This window comes from Leptopilina heterotoma, unplaced genomic scaffold (genome assembly GCF_015476425.1).
Source record: "Leptopilina heterotoma isolate Lh14 unplaced genomic scaffold, ASM1547642v1 Lhet_275, whole genome shotgun sequence".
Classification (NCBI taxonomy): Eukaryota; Metazoa; Arthropoda; class Insecta; order Hymenoptera; family Figitidae; genus Leptopilina; species Leptopilina heterotoma.
Window position 1 is genome coordinate 1,262,346 of NW_025110983.1, and position 18,743 is coordinate 1,281,088.

The following is an 18,743-nucleotide window of genomic DNA, read 5'->3' on the forward strand; positions in this document are numbered from 1 at the left end:
AAAAGTTTTTAATTTCCTTTGAGATTCGAGTTTGAAAAGTAAAGCTCAGACTCTAATAATTAATTTTGATTCCGCAAAATACTTTTAATTTTCTATTTTATCATAATAATCATCAAAACATTCCAAATGTTTAGATAAAGCCGTTGAAATTTTGATTCGAGATTGAAAAGTGAAGCGCAAATATTTCTGCAGAATCATTGCAAATCCAGAAGTAATTGAATCATTTTCTTCTGATATTCTTGTAAATGGTTCCCCTTCCTCCCCCGTCTTAAAAATTATTTTATGTCAAATTCTTCCTTATGATTACGATTGCCTTTTGTATTTATTCGTCAAAATTTAGTTGTTCTAAATTAAAGTTACAACATTTCCAAAAAAAAAATTATTCCAAATGTTTAGATAAATTCGTTGAAATTTTGATTCGAGATTGAAAAGCGAAGCGCAGATGTTGGAATTTATCCCAAAATTCTTCCCACGTTTGAATTTGTTTCAAAATTCTTGCTTTGTTTAAATAATACATCTCCGCGTAAATTCGAAGGTGTAAGCTCTTAAGAATTTTTAATTTCTTTTCAGCTATTTTCCTCATACTCTCCCTGTGCATACGAGCATTATTTAAATGAGTGCATACAGTGCTTACTATGTCGAAAGTCAGGAATTTGTTCCACATTTTATTCCATGTGTTGGCCACAAATTTTTCAACAACTTCTTCATTAAAAAGGTTAAGAATGTTTTGGTTGTTAGAGATTGTTTGGTGTCCACTCATAGTCATTGCCAGGTCATTCAAGACTGCAGTTTTCTCAACAGGAAACATGATTTTATCTTTAAGTTTTTCGACTTCTTTTTCAGAATAAATCCCACTGGTAGCCAAATCTTCGGGGTTGGTAAAGTTTCATGTGTTGGCCTTGGATGGTAGAAGAGTTTTACACTCAATCTGGGTTCCTCTGGTTTTTAAAATATGGGTCCTCGGAGAAAGAAAATAGGTTTGGTTGATAGCAGACACTTGTAGTTCATTGTAACAATTTTCTCCCTGTTGAATTTTTACCTCCATCGACGTGCATTTGATTATGTGAATCGCTTCCCCGGAAAGTAATGACATATACCCTGGATCTTTCATTATATCATAAGCAAATTGGTTTTTTTGTGGTTGTTTGATAAAGTAGGTTTATTTAAATCTTTTCAGTACACATAAAAAAGGTATAATACCTCTTACAAAGACCTTATACAGTAAAAATTATAATTAGGTATGCTATCGATGATAGATCTCGCCTAAAAACATCAGGTGCCTGAGTAGCTAAAGACTCTGCATTTTTTATAACTTGTTGTTCTAAATTACATTTTTGTGTTACAATGTCGATATACAATTGCTTCATTTGTTTCCTAATGTTTTTCAACATAAATGAATTTTGAATTGACGTACGCGAATATGTCCAAATTTGAAATTGAAATCTTTTGTATTTTTAGGGAAACTTTCGTCTGGTTGGGTTTCAAAAATAAACAATTTGGGTTGTTCGGTTTTCGTAATTTTATATCCACAAACAAGTTCGCTGGATTTAGAATTAAGGGCAAAAGTAATTTCTCCCTTACTAACTGAATATATGGTTTGAGGATTGGACATGTCAAGATCCACCATCTTATTAGCTCTACCTTCGTACAATATACTATATTGGTCGAATTTATAAACATGAGGTTGAACAGTGTTCAAATACTTATATCCTCCTTCTTGATCTATTCTATGAGAGTTATTTTAACAGTTGCTTGAACTACTACGCTTTTCCAAGATCCAAAGGGGTCCGAATAAGCTACAACTTGACATGTCCCATCATATTCAATACTTCCAGTGATCGTTGTTGGATGCGTTACATTACAGTTTGGTTGATCTTAAGCCCATTAATTACGTGATTATTTGATAATTTTAGAATTCCCGATTTATGTGCAATCTCACATTCAGATTTGCTTGTTTCTGTTATGTATTCATTCATTCCGTTATGTACTATTGAAACATGAGAGTGCATTCCGCAATGATATATTGTCCTTCGAATTTCGACCTTACATTGCCTTACCATAGTTTCCGTATATTCACTAATTTGCAGTACTTGGATATACGGATATGTAATGTTTAGGTTCGTTTTCGGGACATCACATTGGCCGACTTCAAGTAATGAAATTGTAGTTATATTCAATTCCCTCGATCCACAATTGTACCCGATCATTCCCCATGCGAGTGATGGAATGAGAAAAAGAAAACTCAAAAGTGGAACAATCATTCTGTAACAGAATCTTTAGTTTTTCTATTAATAAAGATTTTAACTAATCACTTTCATCGTAATTTGTTCATCAACATTTAGTTGGTTAATTTTAAAAATAAGACATCAACCATTAATCTTTGAAACGTGGATGGAGCTGTTTTTAGTCCAAAAGGCATTCTAACGAACTCGTAATGTCCGAAGGGTGTGCTAAACGCGGTTTTGTGAGAATCTTTAGGATCTAACTTGATTTGAAGGAAACCTTTTGCTAAATCTATAATGGAATAGTATTTAGCTCCTCCAACTTGGTCATTAAAAAGTCATAAGGTTTGTTAGTAATGGCACTTTTAATGAACATGTGGGGAAGTTGTCCCAGAGTATTAGTGACTTCTATACTGTATACGTCATTAGTTTCGTCGTTTGGAGTCAAAGTTTTCCTTCTCATTTTGATCCTTATGCAATTGTCAACTTCTAATTTTTGTGTCATAAAATTCAATTTACTATTAGTTTTAATAAAAAAATGAATACCTAATATTCCGTCATAGGGTATGCAGGTTTCATCAGGAACTATTAAGAAATCAATTTCAAAACCGACAATTTTAAGGGTTATTTGTCCTAGTGTTTCCGACGATTCACCGCCTATTCCGAAAATTTGAAAGGTTTTTGTTTTATCGATTACTTTGTCTTTTGGTACGCATTTTAATTTCAATAAATTGGCTTCTGCTCCGGTATCTAATAAGACTTCGACATTATCAGTTTCCCTAGAGATTTTCAAATTAATATAGGGACTATTTTTGCGACAGATTTTTCCTATCGAGTTTATTCGCACGGTAGGTTTTCTGTTTCCATTACTTTCGGTATGCGCCCATTGTACGCTGGAGTCTCCATTTTTGGGCTCATTTTGTGGAGACTGTTCCCGTTTCCCGAATTGCGCGCATTATTTACTGCTCGTTTCATGCAATGCTGTATAACGTGACCAGCTGTTTTGCAATATGAACATATTTCATCTAAATTATCATTAACATTAGAATTTCTACATCTCGCCGCGGTATGACCTATGCCATTGCATAATTGGCATTGAAATTGCGCCATAGGGTTACCTGTTCGATTTTGCATTCTACAATCGTCTGTAGAGTGGGAATTTGTTTTGCAAAATTTGCAAAATTTGTTAGATTTTAATTGGTAACATGTTTTAGCATTGTGTCCCGGTCTTTCGCAAATTTGACACAAGATGGGAGTTTGTTTTTGTCGGCAAAATTTTTCTGGGTGTCCAGTTTGTTTACAAATTGGACAAATTTGAATTTTAAAACATGTACGAGCAACGTGTCCCGTACGATCACAAATTTGGCATTTCATTTCATTTTCGTTATTCTGGGAATAACATTGATCCCTATTATGATCATTTTTCTTGCAAATTTCGCAGAATTTGCGGATTTATTTACGACGGTTGTACCGGAAACAAATTCTCTTATAATTGTCATAAGTTCTTTGTTGACACTAGTTAAGATAATTACGGCTTTATTTAATCTATCTACGTTGTCTACTAGCGAAGAGGTAGTATCCCAGTGATCCTTGTCTAAGTCGGAATTAATTTCCACAGTTTCCTCTAATTTACTCAATTTATTACACAATTTAACAATTATATCATCCTTAGGAATCAACATTTTGTCAAACAATGAAACAAGGAAAATAAATTATTTAAAAACATAAGGGACAAAATAATTCCTATGACATTTAGTCAAGTGATACTCTAACTCTAATTCCCTCACTTCGTGCGTGTTATCTCTAGGACATAAAATTTTAATTTCGGACGCAGGGAAATTATTAGCGCGACATTTATAAAGATGCTTGACCATGCGCTCTTTTAAAATTCTGTGAGAAGGGTCTTAAGGACAAGTTTCTACGTCTTTTCTGACAGGAACGTATCTCATTACAAAAAAAAATCCAATAATTCGATTATAAATTTTAAAATAAAAGAAATTTAATAATTGATTAAATAAAAAAAAAGAGAAATTATTTAATTTTTTCAATGAAGATTGAGAAGGCGAAGAAAAATAAAAAATTCAACGAATAGTCAGACGGGTAAAAGCGAAATCAATTTCGTCAATAATAGTTCTTTTACCGGGAATTGTTGAATAGTTTACAAGTCGTCTGACGATAGTGTTTAAATTTCTATTCTCTTCGGCTAAAGCTTTCACTTGTTTCCTTAGATACTGTAGTTCGGAAGCATTGGCCGCTATAGCATTAGCAAATTTTTCATGATCCTTTTGAATATCCATTTTAGAAATATATAGTCATATATAGATGTACATTCATATATATATATATATATATATATACATGGAATATTCAAAAGTAAAAAAAAATGTACTATTATTTAAATTATAAAAGGGGTAAAAAAAAATTTTAAAATCGTGTTAAAAAACGCGAGGGACTTCGCGTTCGCGAGATAACGCTCGGGAGTCGCGGGTACTAGGCAGCTGTACGCGGGGACTCTACCTGCTACGTTATGCGTGAAGCGATGTGCTTACTTTAGGAATGAGAGAGAAAGAACTATATTCCATTGGAGCAAGAGAGAGAGAGAGAGACATTGAGTTTACTATGTTAGACAATTTTCAAATAAAATATTTAATATAAAATTTTGAAAATATAATTTCTTTAATTCACGATATTTAGAAAAATCAAAAATCGTATTTTCGACCGTTGTGCCGGAAATGATTTCTCTCATAATATTCATAAGTTCTCTATTAACGCGAGTTAAGATAAGTACAGCCTTATTTAATCTGTCAACGTTATCAACTAATGAATTAGGTAATTCATTAGTTCATAATTCATTAGGTAATTCATTAGGTAGTGTCCCAGTGGTCTTTTTCTATATCAGAATTGATTTCCACAGTTTTTTATAATTTACTGAGTCTATTACACAATTTAACAATTATATCGTCTTTGGGAATCAGCATTTTGTTGGATAGTAAAGTGAAATTTTTAATTATTTAAAAACATAAGGGACAAAATAATTCCAGTTACACTTGGTTAAATGGTACTCTAATTCCATTTCACGAACTTCATGTGACCATGCGTTCTTTTAAAATCCTATGGGAAGTTTCATAGGGACAAGTGTCCAAATCATTTCTAACAGGAACGTAACTCATTTGGAGAAAATAAAAAAAAATTAATTTATTAAAATGAAAAAAAATTTTAATAAATTAAATTGTTAGTCGACTGAAAGCAAAATCTATTTCATCAATAATTCTTTTTTTCTCGGGAACAGTTGAGCAAGATACCAAACGACTGACAATATAGTATTCAAGTTTCTATTTTCTTCAGCCAATGCTTTAATTTGTTTTCTCGAATACATCAATTCGCTATTATTATAGTTTTGACGAGACGAAAAAGTTGTTCTTTTAAAGCTTGTGTTACGTCCCAAAAATAATAATTTTATGGTTCGTAATGATACTTTTTATCAAATTTAAATAAAAATATAATTTTGATTAAATTCAATTATATTTTATTTATTTTAAGCCTAGACTTGCGTCTAATAGCTTGAGATTACTTTTGTTGTTTTTTTTTCTATTCTTTGATTCGATTAATAGAAAATTAAGGATGGAAAAATTTATAAAAAGTGGAATGAGATCTTTCTCGAACTGAGATTTTCTACAGTTCAATAATTGGTCTCGGAATCAAGGGTAAATAGTCTTTTTAGGAGTCACTTGTATTTAAAATAATAAAAATGGAAATAAAAAAAATGGAATGTAAGAATGAATTTATACTAAGATCAATCCAAGGATTAACGTAGTACGATTCATTCTCAGTACAGGAATAATTATGACAAGAATTTAGAAAGAAATAAAATAAAATAGCAATTTAATATAGATAATTCCATTCGTTGGTTTTGGATGGTTGCAGGATGACTGGTGCTCGTGCTTCCACTGGCAATGGCAAGATCTTATACCAATTTTCATTAACTTGATATAATGAGGGTAATAAACTGTTACACATGGTTTGTGTTCCCGTTAATTTTAGGATGTGTGTTCTGGGGGTTAAGAAGAAAGTTTTGTTATTTCTTGTCACTTGTAATTCCATGAAACAATTTTCTTCATGTTGAACCTTTACTTCTACCGGTGTACCTCGGTTTCCCTTAGAAGGAAAAGGAATTGTTTTTATTTCTTCGTCTTTAGGAAGAGGTAGAAGTGGTACAATTTCCACTTCTTTGGGAAGGGGTGGAAATATTAAAGGTTCTTCTTCAATAACGTTTAATTTTTGGCTAAGAGCGTCTCGCTCTCTTCTTAATCTCCTAAATCCTTGGATCGGTAACCAAGATTCTCCTTTCGCTGCTTTAGCTTTGGCTAGTCTCCTATTAATAGCCTTTCTTTGTGTTCCGGTCAACTTCTTCGGTGCCGTAAAATATTCAGACACTAAAAAAAAATATAAGAATCAATCACTATTCCGTTAAATCAATAATTTCTGGGAATGTAGAATTTCGTACTAGATTCTCCTCAGCAAGAGCTAGAGTTCTTAACAATATTGCTTCTTCAACTGTTAAATCTATCTCAACAAAGTTTAGGGGTTGCACCTGCTCGATTTGGATAGGAACCCGTAATGTTGGCTTAACAATTGCAGTAGAAACAATTTTGATAGGTTTTTTGATCAAGTTATGATACATCCATGAACTATTTGGAATAGTTACGAATCTTTAATTTCCTCTTTTCCTTTTATTAGAGAAATTTTCTTTGGATGATAAGGATATTTTCTGATTCTTCAAAAATAGATATATTCTATTAGAGAAAGTAGAAATTTTGCAATTAATTTTAATTTTATAGAAAATTAAAATTAATTATCCTTTTAATTAAAATTAATTATCCTTTTAATTAAAATAATTAAAATATTCAATGCTGCAGTGACACGCATGCGCTAATGCAGTTGTTGTGTATCTGCGCGTATGAACAGTAAAATTTGGTTCAAAATTTTAATATTTTGAAATAAATTTATCTTTTTTTATTTCTTTTTGGAAGAAGGAAGTGATGGGTTTTCAAAATCTTATAACAATTCTATTTTTATAAGATTGTTTAGTTGGAGCTGAATAAGGAGATGGAATATTTTCAATAATTCCCTTTTTTATCATTTTTTCAATATTTTGTTGAATTATAATTTTTTCATTTTCAAATCGATAAAAGAAAATAAGGAGATAAAAATTTCTATAAACTTTTATAAATTTTAAAGTATTTTCTTTTGCAAGTTTCTAGATGCTAACTTAATTCCATAACGCGTACTTCATGCAATCCTGTATGAGGACAGATAATTTTCTCCTCAGATTCAGGATAATTGTTCCTTCTGGATTTGATTAAGTGACTAACGATTTTTTCTGGTCTCAATCTATGAGATGGATCATAGGGACACGTAATTAAATTTACTTGAACTGGTACATAACTCATTTCAAAAAAAAATTTCTAAAATTCAATTATTTTATATTTAATCGAGCAAAAGCAACGTCCAAATCATTTATTAATTCTTCTTTATTTTCTGCTGTAGTAGCAGGTACTAATTCCTGGACTCATAGGTAACTAAAGGAGAGAGAGAGAACAAAAATTATTTAACAAAAATTTTATTCTATTTTAATCTAAAACTTTATTATAAGTAGATTCTTCTTTGCTACAATTATCCTTTTTAGGGATTTTATAATTACTTTTAAAGTTAATTATACATTGTTTACAAATCACAGGATTATTTAAATGCCTACATAGGTTTTTTTCTAAATAAAACAATCTTAGTATCTAAATTTAATTTTTTGAAAACCGAAGGATGTATTAATCCGAAGGATGTATTCATATGGTTTTAATTCAGGTTTTACGAAGGGTTTGGAAGATTCAGGAGGATCTTCCTTGGGTAGCGGCGGTGGTATTGGTGTTTCAGTTGGCAGAGGTGGGAAAATTGTTGACTCTTTAAAAGCCTCGGCATCTTGAGCCCTAATTTTTAATATATTCCTACGGTATTTGTCGGAAGGGAGCCACGTTCCTCCGCTCAGGGTTATTTCCTGCATACGCTTCTTCTTCCAGCTGGCTCTTTGTCTTTTAGACAATTTTCTGGATTTTGTGAAATATCCTGACACTATAATTAAACAAACAGCAAAAAAAAGTGTGTTAAAGAAACTCAATCGATTTCTATCAATTCTACGTCATTAATAGGGTTTATTGTTCCATTTCTCACTTGATTTTCCTCAAAAATTGCCCTATTTCTCTGAATCAAGGCTTCTTCAATAGTGAGATCAATTTCAAGAATATTATTATCTTGATTGATATTATTTACTTGAACTACTATTTCTGATTGAATCCTAACAATTGGCTTTACAATTGCCGTTGGTTTAATAGTAATAATTTCTTTTGTTAAATTGGTAAAAATTAAAGAATTTGCAGAAATAGAATTCTACTTTTTATGACCTCTTTTTCTACGACTAGATGGATTAGGATTAAGGTTATCCATTTTATAAAGATAATTTATTCATACTCTTCTAAAATGAACATAATTCACTCGAGAGGCAAAATTTAACACAAAATTAACTAATACTACAAAGAATAAAAATTAATCTTTTTAATTATTTATTTTATAGAATGGATGGATAATTTTGGACAATTGGAATAAGAAAAATAATTCTTACTCTTCGAAAATGGAAGTAATATTTTTCCACTCGAGAGACCGAATTTTAGAAAATTAATTATTATTAGAAATAAAAATTAATTTCTATTTCCTTTAAATAAGAAAAATCAAGATGTTAAAGGCTGCAGAAGCACTAAGAAATATTAATCTTATAACACTTCCGCGCGTATTAACTGTAAAAATTTATTTAAAAAAAAATTTTTTAACAAAACACAAAATTTTTTTACCAAAAATTCTGTGGTTTCCCAATGATCTTTTTCTAAATCTGAATTGCTTTCAATTGTTTTCTCAATTTGACAAATTGCATTACAAAGTTTTACAGTTATATCATTATTAGGAATCAACATTTTGTTAGATAGTGAAGAAAAGAAAAAGAGAGAAAAAAAATTATTTAAATACGTAAGGGACAAAATAATTTCTGTGACATTTAGTTAAGTGGTATTCTAATAATTTTAATTCTCTAACTTCGTATGTGTTGTCTCTAGGACATACAATTTTTTTTTCTGAAGCTGGGTAATTATTTTCGCGACATTTATAAAGATGTCTTGTCATACGCTCTTTCAAAATTCTATGTGAAGGGTCATATGGACAAGTATCACAATCTTTCTTAACAGGAACGTAATTCATTTTATAAAAAAAATTCATAAAAATAGGATGATTTTTCGAAAATTTACAAAAAGTTTAAAAATGGTCAAAGAATTACCATTCAAAAAAAAAATTATTAAAGGGGGTGCACCAATAGGGGGGGGGGGGTGGAAAAATTGATTGCACTAATCAGAATTCGCGAGGGAGCAACCGTTCGCGAGATACCGCTCGCGCGCCGTGGATAATACACGGGGCCTACTCAGCGAGAGAGAGACTGAATTTACTATATTGAACAATTTTCAAATTAAATATTTAATATAAAATTTTGAAAATATAATTTCCTTAATTCACGATATTCAGAAAAATCAAAAATCGTATTTAGAACCGCGAGGGACTAGGTCGCGTGTACGCGGGGATTATGGTCTCTTGCAGAGCAGGTGGCCAAATACTGTAACACTGGTAACTCATGATTTCACATTTGCCGGTAAAACAGTTCCTGCAATTATCAACAGTTTACCAAATGTAGCGCGCGAATTTTAAAACAAACTTTGTAGGAAAAAATATATTTTCCACTAAAATATTAATCTTTTCGCATTTAATAATTTTTATCGACGAAATCTTTGAAATGTATCAAATTTCTTGTATATTTTTTATTTTAAAAAGGTTTTATTAATAAAATGAAGTAACTCTTAAAATGTATTAAAATTATTTGATGTACCCTATATCCTTTGTAGAATAATTTAATATTTATCATAAAGTGTAGTAAAATAAATTATAATAAAATATATATATATATAATAAAAATATATATAGTAAATATATACAAATATAAAAAATAAATATAGTACCATATAAATATAAAATATATAAAGTATAGTATTTAAGCAATATTTATATATTTAAAATAAATACATATAGAAAATATATATTATCAACATAAAAAATATACATAGTAAGTACATATAAATATATATAATAAATATAAAAAAATATAAAATTAATAAAATATAAAGTAATAAATATTTTATAATTATTTAGATGAGTTTTATTTTATTTATTTATTTATTTTTCGAAAAAACTAAACTGCGCTTTTTGGTGCGAATGGATCAATGAAAGATGTGAGCAAAGTGGTTGGGCGGGTTTCCATTCTAAAGGGGTTCGAGACACACAGAAAATATAAATCAGCATTCAGTCTAGTTTGTGCTCTTCGGATGTACCGTTCTGAAATTCTCATCAATCAGTTGAACTGGTTTTTGTTGTGTTGTGTATATCATACATTAAAAAAAAATGCTCGCTAGAAAGTGTTCTTCGTTATTTACTGCTCGTCAAAAATTACTTAAAGGTACTAATAAAAATTGACAAAGTTTTTTTCATTTAAATTATTCAAATAAAATTCAAAACTGTAAAGCAAAATTTTTTCTAAAATAATATAAATTTTTATGAATTAACAATACAATTTTTTCTAAGGTAATATAATTTTTTCTAAGTTAAAATTAAAAAATTAGAAAATTTTCTACAATTTTTTTTTTGTAATTTTTATCTAATTATTAATTATAAATTAATTATAAAAATTCCACTTGAAACTTTTTCGTTCGACAAAAATTTGAAAATCAAGAAACAATTTTGAAACTAAATATTGTTATCATAGATTTGTATTCATAAATTCGCTTTATAATTTTTGATAAGAGTTTTTTTTATAATCACTTGGAATATTCTAATAATCTTTAAGTCTTGGTAAATAAAATTTTAATATTAAAAAAACCACCTGATACTATTTTTGTTTAATTATTATTTTAGTATTTAATCGTCAATTTTAAAGCGGTTAGTAATAAATTAATTATAATTAAAAAAAAATTTTTTACTTTTTGTTTAGAATTGGATTAATAAATTTTTTAAAAAAATTTTTAGGTCAAATGTAACATTTTGTTCCCAGCATCCAGATCAATATTTGGTCCATTTAAGGGAAATCCTGCGCGAAATTATTACGCATTATATATATAATACACAATTATGATTGAATTATTAAAAATAAAATACAGAAAATAGTTGAATAAATAAAATTAATCATTAAGAAAATAATTATAAATTATAAAAATTTTTTTTTTAAAATAATAAACAAATTCGATTTTTTAAAAATAAATTTGCTTTCCATTATTTTTATTATTTGCATATTTAACCATTTATTTAATAATTAATATATTATTAAATAAACAATTTTAATTAAATTCTGAAAAATTCTGTGAAAATTCAAAACATTTTAATGGAATTTTACAAAATAAAACAAAAATCCGAAAAATAATATTTTTGATTAATTTATCTATCTATTATTTTTTTTCATCAATTTTAATGTAAAAAAATAAACTAAAATATTTAATATTAGGAGAAATTTAAAAAACAATTTTCTTCGTTTAATTTATTTTCACAAAAGATTTTTTTTATGAACAAAAATGAATTCAGAGTATTAATATTTAAGAAAATTCATTTAGTGTCTAAAAATAGAAATTTTAATTTAAAAAAAGAATAAAAATTGGAAATTAATTTTGAATAATGATAAATTACGAATTTACTGAATTTTTGTTTATTATTTATTCAGTTTCACTGAATGTTGAATGTTATTTTCGAAAAATTTATAATTCTCTCAATTACTATCTTATCTTGTTTGATTGATTGTAAAGGAAGAAATTAATTTTGCAAAAGAGAACTCATTATACTTGGCATAGAAAAAAAAAACAAAAAGAACAAGACATTGTGAAAAAAAAATTTATTTCACTCTCTATTATTTTTCTTCTTATCTAATGTATTTCTCTTCAACAATAATAGTAATATCTTTTTAGTTAATTAATTAATTTTTCCAGAACATTAATTTTTTTATTAACAATTTTTTTTTAGTAAAAATCATAAAAAATTATATTTCTATTGTAGAAAAATTATATTAATATAGAAAAAATTATTTTTCCAGCTTACAAAAATTTTCATAAATATTACTATTTTTGAAATTTATTTCTTTCATAGTTATTTTGCACTATTTTTATTAATATTTTCTTAACTATTATTATTACCATTTTTTATTATTATTACCATTTTTTTATTATTATTAACATTTATTATTATTATTTTTGTAAATAAATAACTATTTTAAAAAAATTAACATTTATTGGAAAAAAAAGTATTATAATTGCACTTTTTTGAGTTTATTTATTTTGAATTGGATTTTTTTTGCGAGCGAATATTTGGGTTACATTTTTTTTATGGCCCAGAGGGACAATAGTTTACAGTTGAGTTGGTCTCTTTTATATACGAGTGCAAATCTCAATTGTCGTTAACAGGCATCAGTTAAATCTAATCTGTTATTTTATTGGCGAATAGCAAATGTATGACTTCCTAATAATTCTTCAATTTTTTTTCTCTTTATTTTTATTTTTTTTTTCATAATGAAAGTTCAAAAATTTAAATCTAAAAATATAACATTAAATTGTTTTTTATATTAATTATGTTCTAATTACATAATATTAGTCCTACATAATTATAAATATTAATTAGATATAAATTCATAATTGTTAATAATAATATTAAAAAATATTAATTTTTTTTACTATTAATTAATAATTATTTTTTATTTTAAACAAATAAATAAATTTTTTTTATTTATTTAAATTTATTACTAAATAGTAATAAATTTATATATTTACTATACAAGAATAATAATAATAATATAAAATAGATAGTTTAAAAAATAGTACTAGTAGAAAATAAGAATAAAAATTACTTTTCAATGGAAAAATTTTGAGAAAAAAATCTTCGTGTCAGTTTTGAAAAAAATATTTTATTCAGGATGTTCTAAAGAAAATATATCTATTTTTATCTGTTTTAAATTTAGAAAACTGGTCCATAAGTATCATACATTCACTACATATATTACTGGACAAAAGGAAATTTTTTTAAAAGATTTATTACTATATTTTATTATCATACTTTTTAATAATAAAAAATAAATAAATAAATAAAGTAAATAAAAAAATGTAAGAATGTTAAATAAAATTTAATTCTTTTAAGTTCATATTTTTTCTATTATGTACAAATTTTGAACTTCAAAATATTTTACAATCTAATGGACGCGAGTCTAGGCTCAAATATTAAATTTTAATTCCAATGTACATTAACACTGGAAAAAACTTGAGTATGTAAAATTTTGAAAAATAACAATTTTTTTTTTTGATAAAAAATAAAATTTTTTTTGACTCTTTAGGAAATGAAATTCTCTGGTCAAGAACTATGTCCGCTGGACCATTGCTTCACGAGCCTGAGAGGCCAGTGGTAATGACTGACATTCCTGGACCTCAGTCCCAAAAATTATTTAAAGAATTAAATAACATACAGGTAATTATATTTCTTGTATAGTAATTAAGGTAGAAGTTCTTTTATAATTTGAGGTTAAAATTTTTTTTTTAAATATTTCGTTTTACTTAATTTTAAAAAATATTTTCTTTACTCTTTTTGTTCACATATTTTATGCGAATAAGTAAACAGAAAGCGTATATTAATATTTAATAATAACAGTGTTACATCCTGTATATTTTTTTTCAACTTTTATCTTTCAAATTTTATCTTAAAAATAACTTACAATTGACCCTATAAGAGTTGCATTAAACAGACTAGACAAAAATTTCAAAATTATTTTTTTCCCACGAAAATTTGTTCAAACAACATTTTTATTGCTAACAGATTGCACCGTGAAAAAGGCAGTTCAAATTTCATCCCTCTTAACAGTTAATTTTAACCTTTTAGAAAAAATACTTTTTTCCGAACAAAATTCAAAGTGTTTCCAAATGTTAAAGGAATAACCATAAATTGAAATATAACCTATGACCAGATGTCTATAAAGAACGGCCTTTTTTTAAGGGTACGCGTACGGTCGTCCTTGCCCTAAGGTGGCCACTTTTTTATTCCTGAGGTGGCCACCATGTGTTTTTATGTAAAATCACTTTAAATTTTTTTACGATGTAACATTTATCAAAATATATATTACGAAAAATGTAAATTTTATCGATTTGGAAAATTTTATGATGAATAATAAAATAATTTAGTGTTTAATGTATGAAATAGGATAAATAATTAACAATATTTTAGAATGGCTTCTTATAAACAAAAAAGAGTTTGCAACTATTGATTCTTTGATTATCAGCCAAAAACAATAAATTTCAAATAAAATTACCTTAAATTGATTTTTGCAACTATTTTTTTAAATTTTTCAATGGATTTTTGAATCCACCTTGGGGACACTTTTTTTTAAAGCAAAATTTCAACTGATTTTCCATAGTCGCCTAAATTTTATTTTCCTTAGTAAAATAAAAAATTTTTTTTGCTAAAAAATTAGCAAAGGAGATACAGTTTCAGGGCATATATTATTAATTATTAATACCGTTTATGAATTACAGTCGTTCAAAAGATGGGTGGAAACCTTGGAGCCACCCTAATATTATGTTTATAAAAAACAAAAATTTTTATTAAAATCTTTAATTCAAGTTTGTAAGGATTATATATTATTATTAGATGAATATTTTTTTGTGGTTTGTTAATATATTAATTTAAGTAATTTTTAGACAAATTTTTTTTTTCTTATTAAAAAAAATATTTTTTAGAAAATTGTCCTAAAAATTACTTAAATTGATTATAGATTATAGTTGTAATTATAATTATTAATATATAGTTCTTATTATTACGGGAACTGTTTTGAAATAAAAAAAATAAATTTTTTTTTCAGCAAGCTGGTTCAGTTCAATTATTCGTTGATTATGAAAAGTCGACGGGTAATTATGTGTCTGATGTTGATGGAAATATTTTATTAGATGTTTATATGCAAATTTCATCGATGCCCCTTGGTTATAATCATCAGGCGATGCTCGATGTTTTGGCCGACCCTGTTAATCAAGTAAATTTTCTTTTTTTACTTTTTGAAAATTTAAAGCAAAAATTTATGATAATACGTATTAATAATAATTTTTAAAATTAATTTATAGAAAATAATTGCCAACCGACCGGCCCTGGGAGTGTTTCCCGGTGGAAATTGGCCGAAAAAATTGAAGGACGTTCTTTTGAAGAAAGGCGTAAGTAAAAAAAAAATTCGTTTCTCGTGAAAGATACAAAAAAAATAAACATATTATGAACAAATAGAAAAAAATTTTTTAAAATTGATAGAAAAAAATTTATTTAAAAATCTTTAATTTTATTATAATATTATAAATAATATTTTAGGTCGCACCACCTGGTTTGTCGAATATAACAACAATGATGTGTGGCTCGTGTTCAAATGAAAATGCATTTAAAGCAATCTTTTTTTGGTACGCAGAGAAAAAGAGGCAAGGCGCTCCATTTACAAAGGAGGAAATGGATAGTTGCATGATAAATAACAATCCAGGGTCGCCTAATTATTCAATTATGTCTTTCAAAGGTAATAAAAAAAATTATTTTTAATAATTAAACAATTTTACAATTTTTTTTTCCCATTTTTAATAATACATAAAATTCTAATTTTGTTTTTTTCATTTTCAACCTTTTATGTTTTACGATTTTTTTTTTCAATAAAAATATATTAACTTTTTATTTTTCAATAAATGTATGTCCTTTTTTTCTACAAATGTATTTTTTATATTCTTTAACAAAAATTTGTATGTTTTATTTTTTAATAAATTTGTATTTTTTATTTTTAATTAAATATGTATTAATTTAAATTTAATAATAAATTTATTATTCGTCAAAATTTTGTCTGACATATTGGTTACGCCATTTTGTATTTTTCAAATCCGACATCAAATTCATAATTATCGACCCCATATAAACCCCTTTAGTGACAATGTTTTGAGCAAATTGAAACTTTTTTTTTTAAAAAGACACCATTTTGGTCATTTGTTCAGAACCTTTTTTGAATTAATTTTTTCAGGTGCTTTCCATGGACGGACACTAGGCTCCCTATCAACGACTCACAGTAAATATATTCACAAAATTGATGTACCGGCTTTTGATTGGCCGATAGCACCTTTCCCTAAGTACAAATATCCCCTTGATGAAAATGTTCGTGAAAATCAGCAAGAAGATCAAAAATGCTTGGCAGAGGTAAATATTCTCTTTTTAAATTAAAAAAATTTTTCCCCCTTTATTTTCAAATATTTCTCTGTCGTAAAACAAGCTTGACGCCTCGAGATCGAATGCCACCGATTGACTCGTTCGCAACTCTTTTATAGTCGAGTCGTTCGTCTCTGGTGGGGGTAGACGATATTTACCGACATTTGGTTATTTCCGACGCGCGAAATTTGAAATTCACATTTTTTACCTTTAACATTTTATACTAAATGTGTATCATCGATTTATTAAAATCGAAGTTTTTAATTATTTTCACTGATTTGTATTGCTTTTTTAATTAATCTGCATTTAATTGTAATTAATTTGCAATCAATTGTAATTAATCGATATTTCAACAGATTGAAGATTTAATAGTTCAATACGAAAGGAAAAATAGTCCAGTGGCTGGAATAATAATTGAACCAATTCAAGCTGAAGGTGGTGATAATCACGCGTCACCGGAATTTTTCCAAAAACTTCAGGCAATTGCAAAAAAGGTGATAAATTTTGCAAAGATATTTATTTTTTTTAAATATACATATAAGTTTTATTTTTTATTTGTTTTATTTTCATTTTATAGCATGGTTCGGCTCTTTTGATTGACGAAGTACAAACGGGTGGGGGACCAACTGGAAAAATGTGGTGTCACGAACACTTTAATCTTGAATCACCACCGGAAGTTGTTTCGTTCAGCAAAAAAATGCAAATGGGCGGTTATTATCACATTCCTGAAATGAAGTAAGTGATAGTTTTGCCCAACGAAAATATTACATTAATTATTAATTAATAATTACTTTAGAGGTTGCGAACTCATAAGGTGGCAGCGGTGGGATTACTGGCGAAATCGTCGCATTTCGTATATCAGAATTCTATAACAAGATTTTAGAGGAAACATTTTTTTTAATTGTTTCTAATGAATTTTTCTAAAATTGTACATTGTACAGATATTATTTTCGATATAATGAAAAAAATAAAAAATTTACAGAGCAAAACAGCCGTACAGAATTTTCAACACATGGATGGGTGATCCAAGTAAATTAATCTTACTCGAATCGGTATTGGAAGTGATTCAACAGGACAATCTTTTGGATAGAGTCGCACGAGTTGGTGACTATACATTAAAACAATTAATGACAATGCAGAGGGAATTACCGCATGCTATTAATTCAGCCCGAGGTCGAGGAACTTTTATTGCTTTTGATTGCGCGACACCACAGCTTCGCGATTCAACCGTTAAGAAATTATTATCAAAAGGTAAACGAAAAATTTACAATATTTTTTGCATTTTTTTTTTGTAAAAAGTAAAAAAAATATTTTTAATTAAAAAAATCAGCAAATAATTTTTCTTTTTGAAATTTAAACTAAAAGGAAATTTTTTTCGGGGTTGTTTTTAGGAATTCAATCGGGAGGCTGTGGGGAGAAGGCAATTAGACTGAGGCCCGCTCTTACATTCACGGAATATCATGCAAACATTTTCCTCGATACTCTTCGTTCCGTTCTCAAAAATTAAGAAGAATAACAAATTTTTATTATTTTCTAAAGTTTCTTTCAAACATCCAGTGTCTTCCAAAGGTAAAACAGAAAAAATGTAGAGAAAAAAAACTTGTCTTCCATTTTATTGAAAAACAAAATCGTGAGATTATTTTTCTACAAGAAAATGTATTTAGCAGATTTTAACCTCGTTAACAAATAAAATATTATAAATTCTTTTTTAATTATATATATTGAAAATAATGTGCATATCGATTTTAAAAATTATGGGAAGAATTAATATTTCCCTATCTACCTCTTGAGATTTGTTTTAAAATAATTTCGAAAAATGTTGGGAGAATTATATATATATATTTTTTTTGAATATTTGTAAATTCTGTTTAAGTATTAAAAAAAGTGATTCTTTTCTTTATGTACTGTTTAATTATTTGTCTAACCTTTTGAAATTTTTGTATTTTTCTGTTTTTCATTATGCAATTTCCTACTTTACCGATGGTAGGTAACAAAATGAAAAAGGAGGTCTTTAAATGGTTTAACTGTCAACTGACGTTAACTGACCGTTAATTGAAATTAATTAAAGTAATTAATTAAATGTTACAAAATAACAACAATAAAATAAAATTTTTAAAATGTTAAAATTAAAAATAACGGGTTATGTAA

The 18,743-nt window shown here is 27.3% G+C and overlaps 1 protein-coding gene across 1 annotated transcript; it reads left to right on the forward strand.

Annotated features, from left to right (window-relative positions):
* Nucleotides 1-10,659: 10,659 nt before the first annotated feature.
* LOC122503977 (4-aminobutyrate aminotransferase, mitochondrial) lies at nucleotides 10,660-18,495 on the forward strand. Its single transcript, XM_043614786.1, has 10 exons — nucleotides 10,660-10,818; nucleotides 13,723-13,853; nucleotides 15,238-15,405; nucleotides 15,494-15,580; nucleotides 15,729-15,924; nucleotides 16,414-16,586; nucleotides 16,952-17,089; nucleotides 17,173-17,330; nucleotides 17,578-17,846; nucleotides 17,987-18,495. The coding sequence occupies exons 1-10, from the start codon at nucleotides 10,764-10,766 to the stop codon at nucleotides 18,100-18,102; spliced, it is 1,491 nt and encodes a 496-aa protein (XP_043470721.1). The 5' UTR covers nucleotides 10,660-10,763; the 3' UTR covers nucleotides 18,103-18,495.
* The last annotated feature ends 248 nt before the right edge of the window (nucleotides 18,496-18,743 follow it).

Bases quoted from the DNA above. Each gene is read 5' to 3' on its own strand.
- LOC122503977 (XM_043614786.1), top strand. From the start codon at position 10,764: ATGCTCGCTAGAAAGTGTTCTTCGTTATTTACTGCTCGTCAAAAATTA. The intron at 13,854-15,237 runs GTAATTATATTT...TTTTTTTTTCAG, and splicing joins AAGAATTAAATAACATACAG to CAAGCTGGTTCAGTTCAATT. The intron at 17,847-17,986 runs GTAAACGAAAAA...GGTTGTTTTTAG, and splicing joins TAAGAAATTATTATCAAAAG to GAATTCAATCGGGAGGCTGT.